The following is a 26,115-nucleotide window of genomic DNA, read 5'->3' on the forward strand; positions in this document are numbered from 1 at the left end:
GCATTGAATGGAATAGCTGACAACGTCTATCAAAATTGCTACCTCAAATGCAAACAATGGTAGGAAGACAATCTTTTAGTCAACAAGTGCAAACAAAAGAGCACAACCAAAACTATAATAAATCAACCAATCATATATTTCTTGATTAATGATTAGAAGTTATTGATAATTACCATATTTATCTTCAAGATGTAAACAAAGAGGATCTCAAAAGCAACAAGCGATTGCGAGTGAAAAATGAGACCACTGCCACAAGACCATATGAGGACTTAACCACAACAAACCTCTTAATTATATAATCAAAGGTTCAAGATGAAGCAAGAGAATTAAAAAAAATGTCATACATGTCAATCATGAGGCATTAATGGACACAACGAAAATCTGCCACGAGCATATATATATATATATATATAAACCTGTAAAACAGACAAAACAACACAAATTTAAAGGAGAGTGAAGGTTATCGACATCAGTCTTAAACTTCTTTGAGGATGATATTGAAGATGATACTTATATTTTAGACATCGCCAAATATTTAAACAGATAAAACTAAGAAAGAGGTTTACTTTAAGATAAACACAGTTCTTATAAACCTCAAATATCCAAGTTAACAAAAACTGGGGTTCCAAGAGAATTTGCACCTCCTAAAACATGACCCATGAGCTAAAAGATTAAACTCATACTAAGATATTCACACTAACACTAAGACATTGACGTATTAAACATTCACACTAAGACAGTACAATCAAGAACTAAAAGATGACTCATGAGTTAAAGTCACCAACTTTGGATTCAATTTTGTCAAATCAAACAAACCCAAGAATCAATGAACTCAAAAAAAAGAAGGGAACTTTAGTATAAAACTACCTTAAAGGGATAGCCTTGAGGCCCTTGACTAATAGATTGATCCTACAACCAAGCACATATGGATCCATCAACGCGATGACCTGTAAACTGCTTTTCTATCATTCATTAGCTCTATGTGAACACAAACCAGATGAATTAAATTTTAGACTGATCAATCAAAGTCGAACTGAATCCAGAAAGAAATATTTGAAGATTCACTTACCCAGAATCGGAGAGGAGAAATATACATTGAAGCATCTCTTCCTACGATGCACAAATCTGAGATTGCTTCGTGAAATTTCCTTAATCTCCAAAATGAAAAGTAGAAATCTAATTAGAAAGAAAGAAAAATCAAGCATCGATTTAAACGCTCCCTAACTCTTTTCCTTTTGTTTTGTCACATAAGAATAAATCGACATGTATTATTAATGTTATAATTTGATTGGGTAAAGATTTTTACCTAGGTGTTAATACTTGCTTCAATAATATTGAAACCAGGACATTTTATTAATTTATAGTGATATTAATTTATTTATAAATTAATAATTATTATTTTATAGAGTAAAATAATAATTATTAATTTATAGGTATATTTTTAATTTTTTAATTTTTAAAAAATTATGAATCTGAAAATATTTTACAAAATAAAATTAAAATATTGGATGTTGAAATTTTATGGTATTAGAATTGAATTTGAAATAATTAAAAAATATTATTAACTATTGTATTATTAAATATTCAAATTTATGAATAAAAATATTAATTATCGTATTTTAATAGTCTATTCTTAATTTTTAAGTCCATGAGAAACTTCAAATTGAACTCAAATTCTAACTTCCAAAATAGTCAATGTGGAAGCTAGCCCTGGGCATAATAACCGAATCTGAAACCCGAACCCAAACCCAATCCGAAGTAAGCAGTTCGGTTCGGGTTCGGATAGGGTAAAATACCCAATCGGATTTGATATTTCATGAGATCGGATATCCGATCGGGTTCGGGTAATATCCGATCGGGTTCGGGTAATATCCGATCGGGTTCGGGTAATATCCGATACCCGAACCAGATCCGAAGATACCCGAACATAATGTAAAACCCATTAACCCCTTAATCCCTAATTCCCTTTTCATTTCTTTGTGTTTGTCGATTTTAGAACTTGTTATAGCCTGTTCGACTACCAAGCTTCAAAATTGAGGTTACTTTTTTGCTTTTACCCAATAAAATCAGATATTAATCTCATTTGTTCAAACTGGAAACCCTAAATCGAATAGCATCCCCCCTTCATCTGCGACTTCACGAAGGAAATCACAGGTTTGTTCTTTGATCTGAAACTCATCTTCCTTCGATTTTTTTGATCGTTTAGAGTCAGATACTGCTTTGATGTTGTATGTTTCATCTTGTTTAGAGTCCGATACTGCTTTAGTGTGAATCCGATACTGTTTTAGTGTGAATCTGATACTGCTTTTAGACTTAGTGTGAATCTACAAACTCCATTGACATGATTACTGCTTTGATTTGTCTGAAACTGCTTTGTACTTGTCTTAGTTAAAATTCGTATATGGTTCTCTGTTTATATGATTTGCATACGGGCCTTATATGATTACTTTGAGTCTCTGACTTTGCTATCTCTGTTAATATGATATGCAGATTGCTATCTCTGTTAATATGACATGCAGATGGGTTCGTCAAACCCAGTGAACGAAGTTTATACTGATGATGAATTAAACGATGAAGAAGAAATGATGACACCGAGACCGAGAGCAAGAGGAAAAAGGAAACAAACTCAGGGAAGTGGATCTGGTGGTGGCACTACTGCTGAGCAAACCAAGACACCAAGGACACTAGCACCAAGGTATGGTGTATGGACCCATTTCACAAGATTAGCAGGCAGCCGTAACAGGTGTAAGTGTAACTATTGTGGAAAGGAATTAGGATGTTCAACAAAATCAGGGACGAAGAACTTGTGGAACCATCTCAAAATATGTAAGGCCTACAAGGCATGGGAAGAAGGTCAAGATGCTACAGGAGGACAGCAGGTGATTAATAAGGAAGGAAATATTCAGTATGCAAAAGTCCCTGAGCATGTTTTCAGAGAAGCACTTAATCAAATGTTGGTGATAGGAGAGTTGCCATTGTCTTTTGTAGAAGGAGTGGCGTTAAGATTTTTTTACGATAAGGTCAGTCACTATGTCTTTGATTATGTGAATGATTTAATACATGTTTCTTATACACTTGATGTAATCAATCTTATCTATTTGTTACGGCTTTAATCAGTCTTCTTATATGTAATTCATTTAGGTTAACCTCTATAAACCGCATTCAAGAAGGACAGCAACAAGAGACATTGTGAAAATGTATGTGGAGAGGAAGGCTACTCTTAGGCAATGGTTTTTGGCTAATAATCAAAGAGTCTCACTCACCACTGATATTTGGGTTTCTTCGGTAACAGGTACTTTTTTAAAAACTAAAATTCTGATCTTAGCTTTTTATTCTTAATAACCTAGACTTACTGTTATTTTTTTTTCTTATAGGTTCAAGTTACATGGTTATCACAGCACACTACATTGACAAACAATGGCGATTGAAGAAGCTAATAATTGGATTTAAGAATGTGGTAGATCACAAAGGTACGACGATTGCAAACACACTTCTAGAATGTCTTGCTGAATGGGGGATAGAGAAGGTGTTCAGTGTCACTGTTGACAATGCAACTGCTAATAGCAATGCTCTGAGTCAGTTTCAATCAAGCTTCTCTGAGGTATCAAATGATTCTCTGGTTATGGATGGAGATTTCATGCATCTTAGGTGCGCTGGTCATATTATAAACTTGATAGTGAAGGATGGATTGACTGAAATCGATGCTAGTGTGGTTGCAGTCCGTAATGGTATCTCATATGTCAGGTCAGGACCAAATAGAAGAAAGGCGTTTCAGCAAAGAGTTGAAAATGGTAGGTTCTCAAAGGGTAGTATGCCACTAGATGTTTGCACAAGGTGGAATTCTACGTATTTGATGCTGACAAGGGCGATTAAGTTTAAAGGAGCATTTGATAAAATGGAGTTTGAGGATAAGCTTTACAATGATCACTTCTTGGAGACTGTTGATGGCGTAAAAAGGATTGGACCTCCTTTGAGTCAAGATTGGCGTAAAATTGAGAGGTTAGTTAAGTTTCTTAATGTTTTCTATAAGGCTACATTGGTAGTATCCGCCTCAACTACTATGAATGCACATCAGTGTTATGGCGAGATAGTTAACATTGCTGTGAAGCTTCAGTTACTTTGTGCTACTGGGGATAGCGAGGTGAAGTTAAATGCTGAGAAAATGTTTCAGAAATTTGATAAGTATTGGGGTGGGTTGAAGAACATTAACAGGATGTTGATTATTGTTAGTGTTATGGATCCGAGAAAGAAGATGCAGTTTGCAAATTTGTGTTTTGAGGAGTTGTATGGGGTAGAGACTGTAGAAGCTAAGGCAATGAAGGATTCAGTTAATGTTATAATGCGTGATATGTATAAAGAGTATAGTGATAGATATGTTGAAGCAACAGCATCTGCGGAACAAACACAGTCTCACTGCTCATCGCAGAGTAATCGAGAGAGACATCAAGACTTATTTAACTCGGATGATGTTTTTGATGGATACAACCCGATGGAGCAGAAGTATGATACATTGCTCAAAACTATTGGAGTTAGAGATAATAATGAACTAGATACAAATCTGAGAGAAGAAGTTGAGAATCCAGATTTAATGATGGGAGTTGAGTATGATGTACTCTCTTGGTGGAAGGTCAATAGTGCAAGGTACCCTGTTTTTTCTCAGATGGCTAAAGATTTATTTGCAATGCAAGTGTCATCTGTTGCTTCTGAAAGTGCTTTCAGCACTAGTGGAAGGATAATAGATCCCTACAGAAGTTGTCTTACACACTACATGGTGGAGGTTCTGATGTGTACTGAACAATGGTTAAAACAAGACATAAAGTTTGAAGAAAAGGTGCTTACAAATGCTCAAATTCTTGCAGAAGTTGAGTTTGAAGATGAGCTTCAAAGAGGTTACTTTCTTATCTCTCTATGCCATGTTAAGTACTTACTTACAAGTTACAGTTTGTAATGTTGGTTTGTTTATATTCAGAGTTTGAATGTGAAGAAGAAGACTCTTGAGCATGTTACATGGGAGAAGAAGAAGAGGATTAGAAGACTGGTTTACTTGTCTAATCTATTTGTTTCTCTCATTTAAACTTTATCTACTTGTTTCTCTTTTTTAAACATCAGAATTTAGACTTGCATTCTCTTTGAATCTTTTAAACTCTTTACTCTTTAAGACTTTCAATTCTGAGTTTCAATCTTTATGTTTTTTGATATTTAAGTTATATGCTTCTTCGGGTATTTTGGTATGGATTCGGGTTTTTGATAAGAATTTCGAGTATTTTTATCAATTTCGGATAAAAATACTCGAAATCCATCGGATATCCGAAATTCAGTTCAGATTTAGGGTGTATTCAAAAATACCTGAACCCATTTGGGTTTTATCCGAACCCGACCCGATTATATAAAATACCCGATCGGATTCTATTTTCATATATCCGAAAATCCAAAGATCCGAACCCGATCGGGTTCGGGTACCCGTATGCCCAAGGCTAGTGGAAGCATTCAAATTTCTTGATAGACAAAAAACCGGTAATTGTGCTTACATCATTGAACACATATACGAATGAGCTCCGTGGTATGGATTCGACCCTCACTAGAAGGTTCACTCACTAGTAAACAGTCGCACACAAAAAAACGTTAACCTCTCTACGTCAATTCATCAAATCTATGAAGATGAATGGACAACCAATAATAGATATATATCAAGCTTTCTGCTCGCGGTAATGGACAATTGCTTCAGGCTGAAGGCGACCAGTGCAGATTTGGTGAACCGTTGAAAAGAGTGGAAACATCTCCACCCAACCACAGTAGTTCAACACCTCGTAGACCTCTCTTGCTGTTGATACACCCTTTAATAAGCAAAATCAGACATAGACACAGAGAATTTAGGACTAGAATCATCACAAGCAGAACGAAAGATTAAACAGACATAACTAAGAGTATAGGCTCTTCATTAATTTTCTCTATATATTTTGGTGGTCTACCTGTAGCTTTTGCCCTTGTAGCATCTCTGCTTCAAGCTCATCAAAAGACCTGTGACATTTAACACCACAAAACTATCAAAACACTAACTAGAAGCAGTTAACGTGAACTGGAGATCAATTTGATTACGAAAGGTAATACCTTTTTCCTCCGCTTTTTGCAAATGCTTCCGCAACTCTTCGGTTTCTTCCTCCTACTGTAATAGTCAGTAAAAGAAGAGTCAAAATGGAACCACTGTAACAATGGACAAAAAGGGCGAAAATATCTCAGGTTTTATTCAGTTCTTACAGCAAGTTGTAATGACATCTGCTACACCACAACTCTCGAAGAAAGTACTGTCTTTAACAGATGGAAACAAAAGCTTTGAGAGCGCTTTCATCTCTCTTAAACCAATCCTCATGATTGCAGCCTAAAAAAGATTTAAAAGTAAATAGCTTGAGATCTCTAGAAACTAGGTATGTCTATTAAAAAACTTCATTTTAACTTACCTTTGTGTTATTACCCATTTCCAAACCGTCAACGAAACCCGCTGCAATAGCCACTACATTCTTCAATGTCCCACACAATTCTACTCCTTCCACATCATGGACCTGTTTTAAACACAAAATTCTTTATACGAGGATTTATTTTTTCCATATTCTGCAATCCTAGATGGTAACAACTTAGCCATTTAACAACCAGGAACTAAACAAAAAAAAGCATCAAGACTTCTTACCGGTGTGACCATAAAATACGGAGTACTAAACAACTGAACCCATGTATCTGCTATTTCTCTACTCTCTCTATATCCAACTGTTGCTTCACTAAACTTCTCCACAGCTATCTGTATTACATTATTAGCCAGAGAAATGTAAAAACAGAAGAAATTACCCAAAGTAGTGAAACTGGATCATGTAAAAAACCTCGTTTGCAATGTTTGCGCCCATAAGAACACAACAATTGATACCAAGTTGTTTGGAGATGAGACTTGAGATCATGCAAGGACCTTCCTTCTTCACTTCCATTCCCTTAACAAGAGATATAGCCTCAACATCTCCTGTGATCTTTCCATCTAGTTTCTTACATATACCATCCATGAACTGATGCGGTGTAACGAAAACCAACATGTTTGCTTCCTTCACTGCATCATCAGTGAAACCCATCAATTTCAAGAATCTAATCGAGATCAATGGAGAGGAGAAAGATTTCATAAGTGAGAGTCACAAACCTGCATTTTCAAGGTCAGGATCCGCAACAACATTTCTTCCTAGCTTAATCCCAGGAAGGTACTTGACATTTTCCTACTCAAGAAACCAATATAAAACAGTGTTTCAAAGCATTGAAAAATCAATCTTTATCAAAATCATCCACCTGATCTTACATTGGTCTTGTTGATTACATCAGTGAGCTTCTCACCATTTGGTAGAACCTCCTCAAACACCCACATCCTCACTTCATCTGAAAGTTTTGGGTTTCAATCAAAAGATCCATTACAAAGCATACATCACAAACCCATTTCTTCTTCAACCATTCAAAAACTTGAACAATGCTCAACATGAAAGTACAAAACTTTAGCCCAAATTTTCAATTTTTAACAGTTGTCCTCGAATATAAAAACAAGCATTGAAGATGATAATGACACGAACCCTATATATAAGAGAAAGCCACATCAAAAAATTTCGATTTTGATCATTCGGATTGAATCAAGGAGGAGCGTCAGAGAGACGTTACCATGGAAAGAAGGAAGCTTGAGGGCATTAGAAGCAATGAGCTTAGCAGCAACACTTCCCCAATTGCCACTACCAACAACCGTAACCTTAGATTTCAAATCACCATTACATTCGCCATTGCCTTGTCGGGATTTCTCGGGAGCAGGAGACATAGCGGGAGAGAGAGAGGAGAAACAACGAGAGGAAGGAAGAGAAGGAGAAGGGGTACGTGAAAGGGAGAAGATAGAAGAGAAGAAGAATGATCGGAGTCGCATGGAAGAAGGAGATTTGAAAGGGGACACGTTGAGAGAGAGAGAATGGTACGTGGAGGAGTAATGTCTTCATCAATTCTATAAGCCGCCATGTTTGGATGGTTGGATCTTGGCGATTTGCTCTATGTTCCTACTACTTCCTCATCCTCTCTCTCTCTCTCTCTCTTTTTTTTTTTTTTCGTATATATCTTTTTCCTTTTAAAATTTTTTAATGTCGTTTGATAAAAAAAAAAAAAAAATTTAATGTCTTCCAAAAATACTTAATGAAAATGAATCTGTTTACCCAAAAAAAAATTACTTTTGGTAATGATTAATGAGTTTTCCGTAAGTCAATTTGGAACGTAAACTAAATTTCTTTAATTAAAACGTTGAGGGGATGTTAATTTTTTTATAACAACTCGTTTAGGGGAGGGATGTTATTGGTTTGTAATTTAAATACTGTTTTAATGATTTTAAATGTTACTTACAATATGTTGTTATTCAATCACAATTTATTAAATTCTATTTAAGTTTGAGAATTTGTTAGAAATGTCGTTGTTTGAAATACACATTTTCAAAAATGCATTTTTGAAAATTTTCATTTTTATACAATCACAATATGTTAAATTAATTTTTAAAATTCACAATATGTTAAATTATTTTTTTTTTAATTTTTTTATTTATTTTTTGGTTCTCTAGTTTATATTTAGGATGTAGTTTTAAGGGGTATGGTTTAATATTTGAGGTTTAGGATTTAGAATTTAGTCATTTTATATATTAAAAATGGGTATTTTTGAAAAATGACATAGAAAAATAAGTGTTTTTGAAAATCTCTCTTAAAGTTTTGATGTTCTTAGTTTTTGATTTGTAAAAAATTATCTAAATTCTAGAGTTGTTGAATTTAGAAGTTAATAAAATCATTAAAAGTTTTGTGTTATCCGGATATATGATTATTAATGAACTAAATTATTATGTTATTGGTTTATAATTTTTAACACTTTTATTCATAAAAAATAGTGAAAAGTATAATCACACATTTTAGTGTATTTTTCAAATTTTAATTGCACAAATTTAAAATTTATAAGGTTTATTTCTGTAAACATAATTATAAATATTTAATATATTATTTAAAATGAATTGAAATAATGTTTTTATCTATTGTTTTGTTTTTGATTTAATAATTATATTATTCTTATACATATTTTGTATAATTATGTATATAATATCATATATATTAGTTTATAATATAAACGCCTAAACCGCCTAGATTCTAATTAAGTGTTTTAGGCGCTAGGCGTTGGATCACCGCCTAGTGAACGCCTACTGATTTCTTGGAAAAAAAATAACAAAACTCTCTAGCAATAGGCTCGCCTAATAACAACCCACAATTCAAAGTTGTTAAAAAGTCTGATAACAACCCATAATTCAAAGTTGTCAATAAAACAAAAGCAAACGCTAAAAAAAAAAATATTAAACCATATTCTAAAACTGTGAAACAGTATAACATATAACAACTTTAGATAACAGCCTATATGATTCAATTTTAGATAACTCAACAAAAACACACATAGAACAAACAAACAAACACCTGGTTTTAATTACCAAACATACCATAGTCTATTAGGCTTAAATTCCCAATTTATTTCCCTTTTCTTTTTACTTTCATCCTCCTCAAATTTTTTCATTGATCTCTCTCTTTCTCTCTTAATCTCCAAGATAATCGTTCATATAGCCCCAAAAAAAAAAAAAATTGTGCCATTTACATATATACTAAATAACCACAAGATCCATTATTAAATTAGAAAGACATCGATTTATACACACAGAGAGATATGTATATGGCTCGACGACATTTCTCTTTAGCAATTCTTCTCATAGGTCTTGCTCTAGCCGGTGGAGCTCATGCTGCCGGTTCATCTTCACCTTCTCCACCGACGACGTCGTCAAATACCACAGAAAAATCTCCTGCCACGACTCTCGAATGGTTTAACTCAACGACGAGCGGTCAAGATTACTCGGACTACGAAGTCCCGATGGATCTAGCGCCGGATGGAGTTGAAGTCGTAGAAGATTACGTGCCAATTAGCGTAAACGAAAGTAACGAAGATGATCAGCTTGCTCAACCTGAAGGTGACTCAGATAAGAAAACAAATCAGCCTAAGGACTCAGATTCTTCTTCTTCTTCTTCTTCTTATTCTTCCTCCTTCACCGTCTTTATTGTTGCTGCTGGATTGTTTTTGTTTTGAGGTTTGATATAAATTATATAAACCCGATGTTGTTTCGGCTCATAATCTGTTAATTGTATATGCATGCTCATGCAACGTAAATTTAATTAAGTTTTTTTTTTCTTTCTTTCGTATTTTTCCTTTATTTATGGCGGCGTTGATCGATCAACTACGTAAGTATAATATGGCATGTAACACAATAGAACTGCGTTTGATTAGTTGAAAAAAATACTTCGTTTAGAGATGTGTACCTGAATCGATTTACACTTGCATAATATTATGCAAATAACTGAGAAATCGGAACCATATCGTTTTGATATCAGATCCTAGAAAGAAAAAAAAACTATATATTTAGAATTTGATTAATTATTATAGACAAAACTACAATTATTATGGTTACTAGATGAATACCCGCGTTAGGCGCGGCTTTATGGTTTACTGTTTTTTAAACAATTTAATTTGCTACTAATTTATTTCTTATATAGAGTTTATCTTTGTTATTTTTAATTGTGAAAATCTTGAAAAATATAATTTGACGTTGATTGTTTTAATACTTCACATTGGTTTTTTTTATTTTGTAATTGAATCATTAGATACATGCAATGCACGAACAACTTTGTCTTGAGAGATTTAAACATTCTACAATTCTTGTCTAAAATTTCAAAAGAAAATATATTAAATGAAAGTTTGATCTAAAGATGCATATTTTGTAAGAAAGAGTTTTTTGGTTGAATAAATCTTACATTCATTAAAAAAAAAAGCTTAAGTATAGATTTAGATATATTCATACTTAAGCTTCTCAATTAAATACTATGAAACACTAACATTTTCTATTTATCAAGAATTGTAGATTGGCTAAACTCTTTAATAGATATAATTAAGATAGATATCTTCTTTTCATGTCAGCTCTTCAATTTTTTTGAATATAACTCTAGAATTTGGTTTTAAATAAGAATTTGGTTTTATTCAGTTTTCTTTTTTACAACTTCTAAATATTAAAATAGGAAAACCAACAGTCATGAATTTATTCAAATATCTTCCTCTTTTTCTCTGTATTTTCTAAACCAACGTTGTACAGTTTTATTCAAATATCTTCCATTTGATAGTGAACAAAACTTCAATCTTCTTTATATATAAAAATTTATTTCTTTAGGGACAAACTTTCATAAATTTCTTTACAATATTAATCAATATCTCTATCACTGCAACTTTTCAAACTATTGACTCATTTGTAATGCATATGCCAATACATTCATGGTTTACGCAAAGTGGAAGAAGTGGCGCTTTGATTCACTCCCGATACCATTTTGTCTTTTGGTGATGCATCTATTTTTTTGGGACATGTTCTAAGCCTCTCTAAATTTCTTATGTAAGTGTTGAAATTGTTTGTGATATATAAAAAAAACATGAAAGATGTTTCATATTCCTTTAAGTTTAGGTCTGTTTGATTTAATGAGAATAGATATGTGGCACTCTCTCCACTGCTGATGTGTCACTCTAATGGAGAGAGCTGACCATCTTTCATAATATAGATTTTGCTCTACACAACTTATCAATACAATAAAACTTGGATGTTTTTCAGGAGGATCTTACAACTCAGCATTTTAGTCTCTTCTCAGCTTGACACATCAGTAAAATCTTCAACCAATGAAAACATTTCAAATAATACAATTCATCATATGTCAACCTATAATAAATTTATTTTATTCCATGTCATTTTTCTCCTAAAGCATTTTCTAATTTTGTTGGGCTTTCGGTTTATAATCATCCATCTAAACACAATGAAAATGAGGCAATAAGCTTCATATTAATTTTGTTGGATTTAAAAGTCAAACTTTATTTAACATGGACAGAGCTATTAAAAAATGTGATCAAAAATATATATGCAAAGGTTGGAAATTCCACTACGGCAAGTTTATATTGTTATGTCAAAGATATATGCCCAAAGCACTTGTTGAATGGTTTAAATCTGTACCATATGTAGTTTAATTCAATAGATTCCATAAATATAAGAAATGTAGAGTTTGAAATTTTTTTAAAATACAGTATAGGAGCAGATGTGTGCAGCGGGCTGGAGAAGAAGAAAGGAAGAAGAAGCAACTAGGGTAGTCAATTCACACGTATCTTTTTTTAATATAATTTTCAATAAGTTTTAAATCTATACTTAAAGGCAATAATCAATATCTATGTATAGATAGTTTTTTAATCCTTTTCTCTATGTATATTCATTATTTTTTTTTGGTGAGAATATATTTATTAACTTTGCTAAACAACAACATTTGAGAATATTTATTGTTTTCTGAAATAGAATTTTATAAGGAACTTTGAAAAAATATTAGATTCGATATATATATATATATATATATCAAAAAATTATTTGAAAATTATTATATTAGATAAATATATTTATATATATATATAAACGCTTCCAATGCGTACTCGATTCCTAATTGTTTTTAAAAAATTCGATTCTACGCTTCCGCTTTTGATTCCATGCATCGTACTTATTTCCATTTTCGTTTTAATGAATTATTTGATACGGAAGTGTCTACAAGACTACAACTAGATCAAGTCACCAAACTATAATACGTATGAACTTGTAGAAAAAGAATAAAAAAAGTGAGTAAAATGATTATCAATAGATGATTCGTCATTTAACAGATAAAAGACATGCCTAATAATCATGTGTCAATATGAACACTATGAGCAACGATCAAATTATTGGAGGAAATATTGAAAATAGATAAGATTGGTACTAATAAATTGCAACCAAGTAGCTGATAAATTGCAACCAAACTAGCACAACGACAACCTGTTATTTCTCAGTTGTATTATTATCCTCCTAATTGTTTAAGGGTTGTTTTGTTTAATGACTATGTAAACAATTTTGATATGTCTATATTTTGCCTCTCCTTAGCATATATTTATCATACATTTAGCTAGAATAACTGATTGTTTTGCATCATTTTCTAGTCTTTTCTATACACTTTACATGTCTATGTAGTTTTTACATCATCCTTGCATACATTGTGCATTTTAGAGTATTTCAGGTATTGAGGAGACGATTGGAAGCGCATCCGTCCGAGCCATGCTCCCCCGCGCATCCGTCCGAGCCATGCTCCCCAGCGCATCTGTCCGAGCCATGCTCCCCAGCGCGTCCGTCCGAGCCATGCTCTCCAGCGCGTCCGTCCGAGCCATGCTCCCCAGCGTCCGTCCGAGCCATGCTCCCCAGCGTCCGTCTGAGCCATGTTCCCCAGCGTCCAACCGAGCCACTCTCAAGTCACCAGTTGAGCTGCACCCTCTCTCAAGCCAATCTCACAACACTCCCGGAACCGTCTCTCGAGCAAGTCTCATCCGCTCGATTGAGCCACTCCGTTCGAGCCGTTCCACTCGAGTGGGATTTAGATTTCGACGTCTTCACCCAAATTGTAGAGAATTGAGTCATCTTTGCAATGTCGTTTATTTCAAGCCAATCGGTGGTGTGGTGCAAGAGTTATCATCGTTTTACTGGATGCGTATACACCAGCTCGAGCCACTTTCACCGACCACGCTCGAGTCACTTTCACCGACCACGCTCAAGCCACTTTCACTCACACCATTCGATCCACTTTCATATACCAATCGAGGACTGGACGCATACCGACTCGTTCGCACATGTCAGGATGATGTTCTGTCTTACACGCTTCAGGAGATTCCCAAACCGACTCTTCACCTTGTCGTTTTAAGTTTTAGGGATTTACATATTTTTACTATAAATATGTTTTGTTAAGTCTTGGCTGGGGGACATCTTATCATTTATTCTCGTATTGTTTTCTTTCTGAGAAGGTTTTTACCGTAGCCACCAAAAAACGTTCTCAGACTTTGTATTCCGACACCTGTGAGTTTATTCAGTATTTTCATTTGATTACTTCTACAAAGTTGTTCATCTTATTTTTTTTTATCTACCTAATAATGCGTGTTTCAATGTTTTCTGTGTTTGCATCCTTGATAATGATTTTCGGATCTGAGTAGTGTAGTAGTCCTTGAGGATGGGATAGATTAGGTGGAGGATCTTAGGATGTAGAGTGTTTAAGCTTTGATTTTATTGATTCCCTTCTGGACTAGTGTTAGAAATGCTAGTTTCTCTCTGATCAATTGGAACTAGGTTCGAGACATTTCCACATCCAAAAGGTGTTTGATGAAATGTCTGACCAACTAGTGCCAGAGACTTACGTTCCTAGCCTAAGAGATTAGTTGTCTAGGATGTTTGTTGACATGAACGAACTTGTTTGTCATGCCTGCTCAACCATGTTTCTCTAGCGAGAGCTGGGTATGGAAGTGGTTGAGTCTGAGTAGCTTTTGCCAAGAGATTGGATTAGCTAATTTGTGATGTTCGTTGTTTAGGGATGGATCGCTTGTGGTATGTTAAACACTCTGTAGACTAGGAGACTCCACCTACATCAATTACTTCCATCCTTAGGACCTCTTTCTTTCTGATTTTTATTACATTCCTGAGACTGTTTCGCTTCTTGCCTTTTAGTTCATGCTTAGACTCGTTTTTTGTTTTTATTCATTTTCGCTTCTTGTCATGCATTTTCATTTCTAGTCCTAGAACACATTTCCGTTTTGTATTCTGATCATTCTAGGACTGGTAGACAAACACTCTCTTTGAATTGGCTTGACTTGTGATTTCTTGATTGCATCTTGATTGTTAGTGAAGTTTTCCAACTGGATTGACACCTTAAGTATTACAACTGCATAAGGTTAATTGAACCTGCTAGGAGACACAAAAATCCTAGTATCAAATTTCTAATCTAATCAAAAGGATGTTAAAAATAGAAAGATAATATTGTTGAGAGGGAGAAGTTGGTTAAGTAGTGACAAATAATAATGCTTTTATCCCACCATATCTAGGATAGCGAAATTTTAAGATACTTCAGAAGAAAAAATAATGAAAGCACGCGATTCTCTAGGTTTACAGGAGATATATAAAACAAGAAGAAACTACATAATTACGAAAAGAAATTGAGTGAGAGAGAAGTGAAGAGCGAACCTGAGGAGGATGATGACGATTCTGAAACTTGAGGAGGTGGAAATCAATGAAAAGGTTGCGAGTCCATTGCATCAAACTTCAGAGTTCAGAGCATCCATTGAACTGACTAGATTGGTCTTCTCGGAAACTAAAATTGCTACCTACAAAAGTGTAGGTTCGATGAGCATATATGTTTACTAAGGTTTCTTTCACAATTGCTATGTTTGTTCCTATTGTAACATATTCGTGAAGCTACTCTAAGATCTGAATACAATAATATAGCTGAAGTAGTGAATGTTGTGAGGATTAACTTCGTAGGCTGAGTAGGAAAAAAATGGTGACTACATAATGTGAGTGTGTTGATAACAATTTACACTTTACACTAACAAAAAACTTGGTTCAATGAATTTGGATTTTGTAGATTCATAGTGGAAGTCGATATAAAACTGAACTTGGTCCCTTCGGTCTCTTATTAATTTTATGTCTAGGCAGCTTCTTGGCAATAGTTTCAAACTTTTCAAGAAAAGCATTTTCATTTTATTATTCTTTTGATGTGCAAAGTACTTTCAGTTTATTAAGTTCATAAAAACCTACTTTGTCCAGTTGCTTTTTGTGATAATGTTGTGGTGATTACTTGAATGTTTACATACTATTGGTTATGTGGCTAAATCTACTTTATACTCAGATACTTGAAATTTTGTATTCTACTGCTAAAACTAATGAAATCTGCCAAGTTAATGAGCTCTATAGCGAACAAGGAATAGTGAAGAGAAAATACACAAGTATGGCAAAAGAGAATGAGACTCAAAATGACTCTCTACCTAGCAAAAGAGATGTTCTTGAAATTGAGAAAAACCATTGTGTCGATGAAAAAATAAAAATGATAAAAGTTATGAATTGGAATCTCAGATCTCATGTAGTGAATTAAAATGCTATCCCATATTGTTTTTGTTAACAACTTGGATCGCTATCAAATTCTCAGAAATGATGAACCGACTATCGAAATTACATGTCCTTGGTTTGCTGTTTTGTCTAGATTATATTCTCCGTCAGTTGTTTCCTCTGCTTTTACAAAAATAATAAAAAATGTTGTTTATCTATTTTATTTTAAGATTGTTTAATTAAATAATAAGAAAATATTATGACAAAATTTAAATAAAAAGGAAAAACAAATAAGAATTTGCACTGAAATTTAATAATTTTGATACTTGATATCAAACAATTTATATTAAATTATGATTTTTAAAAAATCAAGTTATATTTTTGTATTAAATAAAAGAATTCTTAAATAATCCTGCGGCGTATAGCGGGTATAAACTTACCACAAAACATAAAAATAATAATGGTGCTCCAATGCATTGTGATACAAGAAAAAAATGATTTTAGTAATAACAAAAACTTAAAAACAAAATATTACCAATGAACATTGTCTACATCTAGGGGTGTCAATATAGTTAACCCAACCCAACTCAACTCATTATCCAATGAGTTAAAAGTTAAATGAGTTTATGAGTTGACTCATCATTTAACAATTGGGTTGGATCACCCCATGAATCCATTTAGTTAAATGAGTTTGATGAATAATTGGGTTAACCCACTACAATATAAATTAATTAATATGTAATATACAATAATATTAATTAATCTTTATCATCCTTTTCACTATCATCATCATTATCACTATCACATAACTTTTAGTGGAAAATTATAGAGGAAAAATCAAATTTTGCATTTTTGGCGGGAAAATTGTGGTTTTGAGATTTTGACGGAAAATTACGGTTACCATTTATGGCGGGAAATTTTCGTTTGCGGGTTTGCATTTTTGGCGAGAAATTTACGGGTTTTAATTTTTGGCGGAAAATTTACGTTTGCGGGTTTGCGTTTTTGGCGGGAAATTTACAGGTTTGCGTTTTTGGCGAGAAATTTACGGGTTTGCGTTTTTGGCGGGAAATTTTATGGGTTTACGTTTTTGGCGAGAAATTTACGGGTTTGCGTTTTTGGCGAGAAATTTATGGGTTTGCGTTTTTGGCGGGAAAATTGTGGGTTTGATATTTAGGCGGGAAATTGCGGATTTGAATTTTGGTGAGAAAATTGCGGGATTGCGTTTTTGGCGGGAAAATTATAAATAAGAAATTACGGATTTCAATTTTTAGCAAAAATTACGGATTTGTGTTTTTGGCAGGAAAATTGCGGGTTTGGGATTTTGGCGTGAAAATTATGATGATGTTGATGATATTAGGTTGATAATGTAGAAATTGATGGGTTAGTGGGTTAACTCATAAACCTATTATAACCAAACTCATTTGACTCATTAACTTATTTAATCATCAACTCATATAACCCATCAAGTCATTAGGGTTAAAATTTCAACTCATTAAGGGATTCTTGATTTGAGTTGAATTGAGTTAAACCATTAGTCTTGACCCCTGTTTTAGAAATTGCTAGGCGCTAGTCGGGCGGTCGATGTAGGCCTAGCGATTAATCAATTAATCGGGGATTACGCGAAGATTAATCGGGAAGTAGTTTTAGAGCTTATATTTAACATTAGAAGTATATATATTATTTCATGAGTAAAATTAGACATAGCTATAATGGTGTAGTGGTTAAAGTCTATATTACAAAGTCATACGTCCTTAGTTCGAGTTACAGCAGTTTAATTTTAATCAATTCACTTTTTAAGAGGGTACAATCGGTATTGTCGCTTCATCTTCTTCCTTCTGACTGCGCACCCACAAACCCTAAAATGCGAGGCACTGTAATTTTTCTGTTTCTCAACATTTTTTGGTTCGATGTACACCAAAATTTATACAAAATCTTTAGATCTAATTATAATAATCGATTTTCATCATAAATCTAACAAAATTTTGAGTTTTCGTCACATATCCGATTTATTGACCGAGTTTACTAAACTCGCGGCGGTTGGGTGCCGCCGAGCGCTTTTCTGGCGATTAACCGGCCGCTAAAACTGATTTTTAAAAACCTATTTTGATATCTATATCGACATCTATGTCAATAATAATTTTTTATTAAAAAAATCATCCTATAAATAATAAAAACAAAAATAAAATGAAAAAAAATTGCGGTGTAGCGCGAATATTATCTTAGTTTTGTTATCTTAGTTTTGTTAATTAGATAAGAACCTGTAGTACACTCTGAAGATATTTATTTATACTACTTTATTATATTATACTATAGCGTTGTTATAATGTTATATATATTGCTACTAATGTTATAATAATATTATGTCAAAATAATGTATATATATCATTATATTATAAAATAATATATAATATAAGCATAGAATTAACTAATAGCAATACGGTTGGATTGAGATAATAATATAGTAGTGTATAGTATAGATGTATATGAATTATTTTTGTGGATGATTATGTTTCTTACTATTCAGTGCTGGTCAATATTAAGAAATTTAATTGGACTAACTGGTCGATCCATAATTATAAAATAATAATAAAATCATCCAGACTTTATAGAATGAAAATAGAAAAAATAAATTCAAACAATGAATTGAATCATACTTATGAATATATAGATATTATCAATTAATAAAAACGCTGGACTAAATTTTAATAGGAAAATATTAAAGAACACATATATATTGTATTCTATTATTCAAAAACACAAAAGCAAAAACAAAAACAAACACAGTTACTATTCTAATAGCCCCATTGCCATAGATACTCCATTAATTGCTCTAATTCTAAAGTCATCATATGATGTTGCATCTTTGACAAATTTTAGAAGCATTTTTAGATAAAAAATTCTCTCTCTCAGCAGTGAGATAAATTGCGGCGTCGAATTACAGCAAATTCTGGAACGGCCTATCCAAATTTTGGACTTACTATTCCATGTGTAACATTCTGAGACCTGACTAAATTTCACATTTTCTGCAAAACAGTTTGAATGATTTAGAGCAAACCAAGTTGAAAACATAAAATCAGAATGGATGTTTGATATTTTTTTAACAGTCATAGTGTTCACCACTATTTACTTTGAGGACTACAACGTATATTATATACTATTTTGATGAGTATCATTTTCGTATCAAATATTATACTCTCTCAGTCTCACCTAAATTGATGTTTTAGTGAATATTTGTTGTCTCTAAAATATTTATTTTCTAAATTAAAAAACTAAAATGAACTTTTTACTTTATATTTTATTTCAAATGGCATAATATCTAGTGGATTATGTTTTCTTTTTCTACCATAAAATAATTATAAATTTTCCTATAATTAAAGGAGAAGTACGTTTTTTTTAAATGTCCGAAATTATCCAAGTATTTACACAGATTGTCACTCAGTCTTACAAAAAGGAAAACATTTCTGGAAATTGAGAAGGGTACAATCGTCAGAAAAAATGGAAATTTGATTACCCGACCCGTTTCGTAGAAGAAGACCCGTGTGTTTGACCGAATCCGTTTTAAAAACATGCGTCTCTCCCCTGTCAATCGTCGCCGCCCAGAAGAAGAAGATGTCATTCATAGTCAATCGACTAAGCTTGGGCTCTGAAGCTGATGAGTAGAAATTGGATTTGGATTTCAAGGAAGAGAAGTTGGCTTCTGGAGATCATGTAAGTTGGTGTGTGAATGTGTTGTGTATATGACTGCAGTTTTAGAATGATGCAAATAAGGATTATATAAGTAAAAATGAGAACCGGTCCAACAATTAGACCTGCAGAAGAAACAGTACAATGTTGAAACCAAGCTCCAAGTGTTGTACGATGTTGGAATCAAGTCAGAAATTACTTGGTTTCCCGGTGGTCGTGTTCCATTCTGTCGTTGTAAAACGACCAATTGCATTGTTTGATGTTTAGCTTAGAGGCTCTATGGTTTTATTTGTGTTTTTTTTTACATATGAAATAGGTTATTGGCTTTGGGGAATACGTCAAACAAGTCTAGGTCTCTTACGAGAAACATAAATATGAAACCATGGTACATTAATCCATATCCTAATTGACTAAAAATCTAAACTTGAGTGTATAAAATTGTAACGCCCGCGAATCAATTTATGGAATTTTGGTTAGAGTGTCGGTCGACACCGTTTGTTGACGGTTCGATTGGTTTGATTTTAATCGTCCGGTTTGCGTAGTTGGTTTAAGAGAAGCCCTAAACTCGAGTTTAAAGGGGGAACTCGACTTATTTTGTCCTTTTAGCCGTTTTTGGACTGAGAGCAGAGAGAAGAAGGAGAAAACGTTTTTGAGAGAGTTTTGTGAGATCCTTTGTTGTTCTTGAGAGAGCTATTGCTGTGGAGTGAAGATCTTGTGTTAGGAACGAAGGAGAAGGCTTCTAAGTGTTGGATTCGTCGTTGTTGAGTGAGAATCTTCCTGCAAAAGAGGTGAGTGCTTGACCATGGCTGATCTAAGCCTGAGATCTTTGTTGTTTTGGCTGTTTCTCTGTGTTTGTGGTGTTTTGCTTGTGTGGGTTGGTTGTTTTCATGTTCCCATAGGTTCCTGAGAAGTTTGGAAGAGTTTGGGAGGGTTTGGAAGCGGTTTGGAACGAAGGTTCGTCGTTTGGCTTTAATAATAGAATCTCAGTTGCTTGTGTGTATAGCTCAGTAGATGGGAGGATGGCCTCGCTGAGTGTTTATTAAATACTCATGCATCTCAATTTGTGTTTGCGGTGCAGGTAAAGGCAAGTGTGAACGTGGAATCAAGGCGATGAGGAGGAGGATGATCTAGGGTCTCATTTGTGTGTTGTTGGTTATTTCTGGTTATGTGTTGGAACCTTGGTTAGAGTTATGATAGGTTGTTGGATAGAATGGTTAGGAATGTTATTGTATTAAGAATATATTGGTTTGGTATTGTTTGTACGTTTTCGCTGTGTAAGATGGTTATGGCTGGTTTAAATGATGTTTTGTGGTTTGGGTTGATTTAATTAAGTAGTATGGGATGCTTAATTATATATATAGTATTTTAGAAAAAAACGGGTCGGGTCGTTTCAAAAATCTAATCAGATTTATGTGTGTTTGCATTTTTGCAGCAAAATTCACAGAGAAGAGCGGAGATGACTTGAGAAAAATCAGCAAACTAAACAGGAGATGGAGAGAATACAGTCTTTGTGGTTTGGATGTGCATTAAATTAATGGATTTTCAGTCTCTTTAGTTTTCTCTGTCTCCCTCTTTTTTTGCTTTGCAGATGGAGTTTGAACCATTATTCTTTATTCGGGACTTTGAATCAAATCCTGACATGGATTAGAAGCCACCAATATCGCTATGAGAGTGCCTTGAGAAGGTAAAATCTTTTATTGTGACTTTTCTTTTGATCATGACTCTATTTTCTCTCTTTGTTGATCACTTATGAAGCAATTTGAAAGAGATTGTTAATCACCACAGTTGTTATGATGAATAAATCCTAAGAAACAGAATGAGAATAGAATTGTTACAACAATTTCTTGAAAATACATTATTATTAATGTTATAGACCCAAAGTCCCAAAGACTAAATAAGATTCTCCAACTCTTGAGACAGGTTCGAGTCTATGGGTTATCACTTATACGTAAATTTTGTGTTTGTGTAGATGAGTGTGTTGACAGATTATCACTCTTAGTGCTACTTGCTAGGTTCATATTAATCAAGGTACTGTTTTCCCCTTTTTATCTCTTTTGTCGTTATTTTGAATTTGATACCTAATTTGGATTTAATATTACTTGCTAGGATTCATGTACTATACTGGTAAGGATGAGAGACGAAGAATCTCTCTACAACGCACTGTCACTTCAGTATAATCAAACTTTTTAGCTACATTTTTTTGTTAGTAGTTGTATCAAAACATCTATATTAAGTGTAATCTTAATTTACAAAATCATAAGTTTATATATCTTTAAAACGCTTTCTCATATTGTTGTATTCTAATCACATTTTCAATATATAAGTAATAAATATTTAATACATAAAAATTCACAAAACAATAGAAAATAAAATTATCTAACATATAACATATATGAAATATAAAATCATACCAAAAATGAAAGCAAATCAGGTCAGAATATTCATATAAATAAATAAATAAATAAATAGATATATATATATATAAATTGAATAAACTAAAGAAAACACTTATCTATTCTATTATATTAATAAAGCGGATATGTTAGGTCGTATAATTCAGCGGTAATGGATCAAATAACAAAACCGATAATAAAAAATCAGTACTCAATAATAGACTTTAAAGTCATTGTTACCCTTATTTTTGAAACGGGTCAAATACGAATAACCAGTATTTGATGTAAACTACTACATCTACAAATCATCTTACTATATCAATCTAAATTAACACATTTATTTTGCAGTGCACCGCCGATTAAAACCTATATTATATTAATAAGCTTATTTATTACATCCGACATGCACAAACAATATATATATATTTATATATATTAGTTTTCTATACATATAAATTTTACTTAATTTGTAACCAAATTTATAAAATCTAATTATGTTTCGTCCCGTGGTACACCGCGGATTCAAATCTAGTTAGTTTAAAAATAAAAAGCTTAATTTTTTTTTAATATGTGTGAAACTATTGAAACAGCAATCTATGTGAGACCGTGAGAGAGAGTATTAATCTTAACAATTATAACAATAAAAAATCACAATTACTGATTTGGATAGATATGTTACTGATTTTCTAATCGCAATTATGTTTTTATAATGAAATTGTGTGGTCGATCATATTCTTTGATAATTCTAACCTTTCACCAATAACTTTTTCTTGTTTTTTTTTTTTGTCAAAAAACTTTTTCTTGTTTCTCTTTTTTTTTTGTCGTGCACTTTTTCTTATTTTTCCTAAAAATAAAGAGTATATAACTTTTTAATTAATATTTATAATTGTCTTTTTGTACTTCAACAACCACTTTTTATACACCACTTGCTTTTGTGTTGTCGGCTAGCACGCGTGCGATATAGTAATATTACCGTTTTAAAAACTTGTCATCATCCCTATATTATAATGAAAAAAGTAGGCAAATGATTGTAAATTGTAACACATACTACAAGTTAATTAATTAGTTATAAAAGCTAATTAACCCTACAAGGCTACAACTGTTATATCTACATGTAAACAAGGCTTGTTTTCAGTTTTCACTTTAACAAAAAAAAAAAAGCCTAAAACTAAAACATCGCTTGTTTCCTAAATAATTTTGTATATCCTTCTTTATAATTTAAACATTTTACAAATCATGCAAACGGCTGTTACTAGTAGCAATTTAGCATGCATGATAATCTTTAAATTGAGGATGTAAACTTCGAAGTTAATTTTCATAGCTAACCATCCGTTATTTTGCAGCTACTTTCTTAAACGCGAACCACTATTTTTATAGCAATATTTGAACACTCACATAGGATAATTGTTTACACCACACACACTCCATTGACAGTTTGACACTTAAATGAAATCACATTATTTAAAAAATTGAAATTCAAAAATAGTATCGGATAGCAGACAATTTTACACTCAAAAATATAATCGACATAATATTCCAACTTCAATCATCCATCAAATGACTATCAAAATATATATAACCATAATTACTGATCAGGCTCAAACTAAATGTCAGCCAATACAGTAGCAACCAAAGTCTTGCAAAAAAATCAAGAACTTCGATTAGAAAGTGTTTTAAGGGTGGATTAGAGCTAACTAATCGGTTGATTTAATCAAATTAATAAAGTAAGGAATTAAAATTAGACAGTAATTGGGAGATGAGTAGGTTTCATCTCCTTAAAAGCAGGATCTTGTAATAAAAAGACCTTATCTCCATCTCCAACACCAATCATGTGTAAGTATTCTCTGTCTTCTCTTTCCTTTCCTCTGAACACGAGTCTTTGCTCTTTTGCCTCAATTCCACTCACTATTGTTATCATCATCTTCAATTCACCTGAAAAAAAATATACATCAAATGAGAAATTATATATTAGTGACTAGTGACCATTTTGTATTAAAACATGTTACAACCGTATACTCCCGCCGTTTCAAAATATAAGATGTTTGAAGTGAAAGTACGCAGATTAAGAAATAACCACTTTAAAAAAGTTCAACCAATCATAAACAAAACTGTATAAAAAAAAAGAAAAAAAGAAAAAAGTAATCTAAACGTTACCTAAAAAGTTAAAAATATCTTATATTATGAAACAAAAAAAACTTCTAAAACATCCTATATTATGAAACTTTCTGTCATCTAATTAACCAACCAAACTAGAATAAATATATCAAACGCGTTATATTAAATTGACACAGTATACACAAACCATCCTTTATAGTTGCATGCATAAATCTTGATGAAGTAATTTTATATATTGGCACTTTTTGACCGGTGATAACATTATATATTACGGATGAATTTATACATATATCAAATTTCTAGAACCAGATTTACCATGGTAAAATGAGTGAGTAGTTAGTTTTTGTTAGCTGGTTTCAACAATGATAACAAAGAAAAACATTCTTCATAATCATATTCACATACACCGTACCTACTATATATTCTAATTTATGAACTATATTAATGTAAATATATATATATATATATATGTGCTTCATCAAAATTAGAGGAGTTATAGATATGCAAAAGCTATGAATTCAATCAAAAAGAAAAGAGAAAAAAACTATGTAATTACCGAAAGTAGAATTGGCATCTATGGAGATTTCATATGAAAGTTGAGAAACAGTGGAGACTTTAAGGCTGATTAAATCTTCAGTGTTGGAGTCTTCTGATCTCTTCTGAACCAGCATCCCTCCAGGCCTCATCTCCCATTTTATGTTGTTGTTGTTACATGACGATGATGAAGATGATGATGATAATGATGAAGATGATGATGATGAGGATGATCTTTTGTTGCTGCCCGTCGTCCCAATTCTTCCACATCCAAATCCAATGCAAAAACTCTTTGCCATTAACTTCCCCATTCTCTCTCTATTTTTCTTTTTTTTTTTGCTTGTAAGAAGAAGAGAAATGTGCTGGCTTATATTTATAGAAAATGAGGTTTGGTACACATAATGATAAATTAATATTAAACAAAATTATCGTATACAGTAAAGGTAATTAGTGTGTATAATCATTTTAGTTCTTTACTAAAAAAAGAATTTATTTTAATTTATCTAAAAAGAAATCATTTTAATTTACTAAAAAAAAATAATTTATTTATAAGTTAAAAAGAAATAGCTCTAATTTCTTATTCGACTTTCTACTATTAAATTAATAGAATTCTTTAATATTGAAAAGCATAGTTCTATGTTAATAAAGAAATAGATAAAATTAAATACAAATGTTCTCCTAATTTGCCAAGAGTGTGGTAGACTAGTGGTAAAATGATTGGATATTTTTGTAATGAAAATTTTACTTTTTCCCTACAAAGTTTCATCAACATTTTTAGGGTTTTGTGCTACAATGGAGTTGTTCAAGCGCATCACCTCCGATAATATAATTTCAGACCAAGTCAAGAATGTTTAAATTGTGAAACGGTTAAACCCGACAATAAATATTTATTCAGTATTTCAAATTACATCCATATGTTATTTTAAGATATTAAACTAAAAAAGTCTGGTTGCTTGGTGTTTTCCTTTCATATTAAATAATTTTGGTTAGGATGCAGTTGATCATTCCAAATAAGACATCTTGTCGGGTTAGAATACCTTAATATCTTAAATGAAGTTTATATTGACATGTGGTGTGTGATATTGTCAAATGTTATGTAAGAGTTTGATTATATATTTTAATTTAGAAAGTATTATATATATATATAGATATTACATTGTTCTATTTTTTAAAGATTCATCTCCATTATCTAATTTGGATTACCATCTTATAGTAAACATTCTCTCCTCCTCTCCTACCAATATCAAATGTTGTTATATCTCATATGTGTTGTAACTTGTAAGAGTTTGATTCTATATTTTAATGTAGAAAGTATTATATATATTTAACATTGTTTTCAATTTTTATTTTATTTATATAAAAAAT

At 32.4% G+C, this 26,115-nt stretch overlaps 3 protein-coding genes and 1 long non-coding RNA gene across 5 annotated transcripts; 1 reads left to right on the forward strand and 3 right to left on the reverse strand.

Moving 5' to 3' along the window:
• Nucleotides 1-1,247, reverse strand: LOC104719726. Of its 2 annotated transcripts, none has more exons than XR_756660.2 (5): nt 1,070-1,247; nt 868-954; nt 345-416; nt 174-246; nt 1-38 (listed from the first exon to the last, which is right to left on the reverse strand). It is a non-coding gene; the product is annotated as an uncharacterized LOC104719726 (long non-coding RNA). The 2 variants fall into 2 exon arrangements; XR_756661.2 differs by having other exon boundaries at nt 2-42.
• On the reverse strand, nt 5,476-8,078 carry LOC104719727 (glycerol-3-phosphate dehydrogenase [NAD(+)] 1, chloroplastic). The gene is made up of 10 exons (XM_010437695.2): nt 7,678-8,078; nt 7,328-7,404; nt 7,175-7,247; nt 6,870-7,087; nt 6,683-6,790; nt 6,456-6,557; nt 6,256-6,376; nt 6,109-6,163; nt 5,970-6,018; nt 5,476-5,834 (listed from the first exon to the last, which is right to left on the reverse strand). Exons 1-10 carry the CDS (start codon nt 7,928-7,930, stop codon nt 5,688-5,690), a joined length of 1,203 nt encoding a protein of 400 aa, XP_010435997.1. The 5' UTR covers nt 7,931-8,078; the 3' UTR covers nt 5,476-5,687.
• Nucleotides 9,745-10,152, forward strand: LOC104719728. The gene has a single exon (XM_010437696.1). It carries the CDS (start codon nt 9,745-9,747, stop codon nt 10,150-10,152), a length of 408 nt encoding a protein of 135 aa, XP_010435998.1.
• On the reverse strand, nt 23,622-25,102 carry LOC104719729 (BAG family molecular chaperone regulator 2-like). Its single transcript, XM_010437697.2, has 2 exons — nt 24,773-25,102; nt 23,622-24,033 (listed from the first exon to the last, which is right to left on the reverse strand). Exons 1-2 carry the CDS (start codon nt 25,059-25,061, stop codon nt 23,840-23,842), a joined length of 483 nt encoding a protein of 160 aa, XP_010435999.1. The 5' UTR covers nt 25,062-25,102; the 3' UTR covers nt 23,622-23,839.

This window comes from Camelina sativa, chromosome 10, assembly GCF_000633955.1.
Source record: "Camelina sativa cultivar DH55 chromosome 10, Cs, whole genome shotgun sequence".
In the NCBI taxonomy this organism is placed as follows: domain Eukaryota; kingdom Viridiplantae; phylum Streptophyta; class Magnoliopsida; order Brassicales; family Brassicaceae; genus Camelina; species Camelina sativa.